The sequence below is a fragment of the Phragmites australis genome, chromosome 6, assembly GCF_958298935.1.
Source record: "Phragmites australis chromosome 6, lpPhrAust1.1, whole genome shotgun sequence".
Lineage (NCBI taxonomy): Eukaryota > Viridiplantae > Streptophyta > Magnoliopsida > Poales > Poaceae > Phragmites > Phragmites australis.
In genome coordinates this window covers 10,305,804-10,308,493 of record NC_084926.1, presented here as the reverse complement: position 1 = coordinate 10,308,493, position 2,690 = coordinate 10,305,804, and the positions used below count along the sequence as shown (strand labels likewise).

The 2,690-nt window shown below is 50.9% G+C and overlaps 1 protein-coding gene across 1 annotated transcript; it reads left to right on the top strand.

The window, feature by feature from the left end:
* Positions 1-679: 679 nt before the first annotated feature.
* On the top strand, positions 680-2,250 carry LOC133920439 (expansin-B11-like). Its single transcript, XM_062365058.1, has 4 exons — positions 680-977; positions 1,080-1,192; positions 1,348-1,541; positions 1,628-2,250. Exons 1-4 carry the CDS (start codon positions 749-751, stop codon positions 1,956-1,958), a joined length of 867 nt encoding a protein of 288 aa, XP_062221042.1. The 5' UTR covers positions 680-748; the 3' UTR covers positions 1,959-2,250.
* Positions 2,251-2,690: the final 440 nt, after the last annotated feature.

Sequence of the window (2,690 nt, the reverse complement as noted above, 5' to 3'; positions counted from 1 at the left end):
CAAAGCCAATTAAAATCAACAAGTGATCAAACTAGCTCTGATATCGATTGTAGGACCGAGAGTGACGACTAGAGGGGGGTGAATAGGCGCCTTACAAATATCTTGCGAAATAGATGACCCACTCCTTATTCACCTAACGGTCATCAAAACAGCACAAACAAAAGCATAAACTTTAAAGAGAAAAAGGAGAAAGAAAGTTCCAAGAAAACATAACTTCACAGATAAAATATGAATCATAGATTTTATTTAAGACTATTTTATGTGTCTTTGAGCATAAAAGAACTAATGCTCCGTGCAAGTATTAACAAGCTTGATACTACGTGCAAGTACCATAGGCTCTAATCATAGACTAGAACTAATGCTAGTATTAACAAGCTTGATACTACTAGAGCAACGTGCGCTTACAAGCCCATGCTTCCGGATTATATTTCCCAATTGTACTTGAAAAATCCATTTTTACATTTTTTTAGCTCGTAGAATCATTTTGTAGGCACTGCAGAAGTGCAGATCAGTAATGGTTGGTCTGGCCTTTTCTGCTAACAACAACCCGTCACGTTCCCCACAATAATTTAGCGGGCAGAATCCCCAAATTTCTTGCCACGGACGTCTGCATCCCCACCAAAGTGGCTATAAATAGCCCCTCGTGGTCACTCTGGAAACTCACCAAGGTTCACTCGAGCTAAGCTCATCTAGTAGTTCCTAGTGTTAGCTTAGAAGAAGAAGAACCAACAACTAAGCTGCTGCGGCAATGGCGAAGTCTTACAAACTGCTGTTCGGCGCACTGGTCGTGCTCGCACTTCTGGTGAGCCCCATTGCTTCCTCCCGCAAGCTCGCCAAGCCCAACAAGCACAAGCCGGCAGCCAGGTCCCACAGCAACTACACTGCGACCCCCTCGGCGTCCGACGCCTACGGCTCCGGCGGCTGGTTGTCTGCCGGCGCGACGTACTACGGCGCTCCCAACGGTGACGGAAGCGACGGTTAGTGCGGTCCCTACCTTACTCCACTGTCTGTAGGTTCGTTATCATGTACTGTGCATTGCACGGCGTGCTGACATGGAACGGGTACAAACTTGTGTGCAGGAGGCGCGTGCGGCTACCAGACGGCCGTCGGGCAGCGACCGTTCTCGTCGATGATCGCCGCCGGGAGCCCGGCGCTGTTCAAGGGAGGCAAGGGCTGCGGCGCGTGTTACGAGGTCAGCATAACGCATTGCCACAGAGTTTGTGTGGTCACACACTCACGGTCTCACGCTGCACGGCCTACCGACTGTAGCAGTGTAGCTCCATTAATGGTGCAAAGTGGTCGGTGCTGGTGCTAACTAACTGCGCTCATGTGGCGCGCGTAACGCAGGTTAAATGCACGAGCAACCCGGCCTGCTCCGGCCAGCCGGCGACCGTGGTAATTACCGACGAGTGCCCCGGCGGGGTCTGCCTCGCCGAGGCGGCCCACTTCGACATGAGCGGCACCTCCATGGGCTCCATGGCGAAGCCCGGCATGGCCGACAGGCTTCGCGCCGCCGGTATCCTCAAGATTCAATACAAGAGGTATGTGACTGCTCTTTATTCTCTACTGATGAGAAGTTCAGAGTTTCCGCTCAGCATGTGAAGTTCATAATTTCCGTTCGTGTCAGGGTGCCTTGCAAGTACAGCGGCGTCAATATCGCCTTCAGGGTGGACCAGGGCTCTAACCCGTTCTACTTCGAGGTTCTCGTCGAGTTCGAGGACGATGACGGCGACCTCAGCTCTGTCGAGCTCATGGAGGCCGGCTGCGGCACCTGGACCCCGATGGTGCAGAACTGGGGAGCGCTGTGGCGCTTCAACTCCAACACCGGCAAGGCACTGAAGGCGCCCTTCTCGCTCCGGCTCACCTCCGACTCTGGCAAGGTCCTCGTCGCCACCAACGTCATCCCCGCTGGCTGGAAGGCCGGGGCGACGTACCGCTCCTTGGTGAACTACTCCTAAATTAACCTCGAGATTACGTTGTGCCTGGGGAAATGTGCGAGAGGCGGTGTCAGAAGAGGAGGTGGTGGCTAAAGAAGCGTGCTCTTCCCTCCCTCCACGGTCGCTGCGGTCCCCAAGTGATATGTGTCGTCGTGTCGATTTCACTGTAATTCCATTTCTTCTTCTCTTGTGTTTTTGAGGAGAGAAGCTTGAGCTGCGAGCCTGCGACTTATGCTGCACTCCGATGTACTAGTAGTCTAGTATCAACTTGTGTGTGTTTTTCGTACCACGCAATCCTTTCAGAGAAATGAATTACTGCTTCCTCATGAGTACTGAAATCAGCATTCAGCAACACAATGTCAAGTTCAATACTCGCTTTACTAAGCAGACCGTAGTCTGTCTGTCCGTCTGTGAACTATGAAGTGTGTACAACTTGCAACCGGAAATCCCCTGGATTATGCTATACTTTGCATTAGAGACAGCATAATGTATAAGGAGACATGGACTGCAATGCTTTGGATAATCTGATACACTAGGGGAAAGAGCTCTGTCCCTCGTGAAGGCCAATTCTCAAGGAAATCACTGAAGGTGGCAGTGCAAATTACCTGCACTCTGTTTTTACTCAAAGGTTACTTAAAATTACAGTATTTAATTTCACTACCTAAACTAATTTTCCTCCCCTGTTATGCTGCCTTCCGGCCGACGATGACACATGCTGCTCTTAAAAAAGCAGGCCAAAGTACACATGCTCTA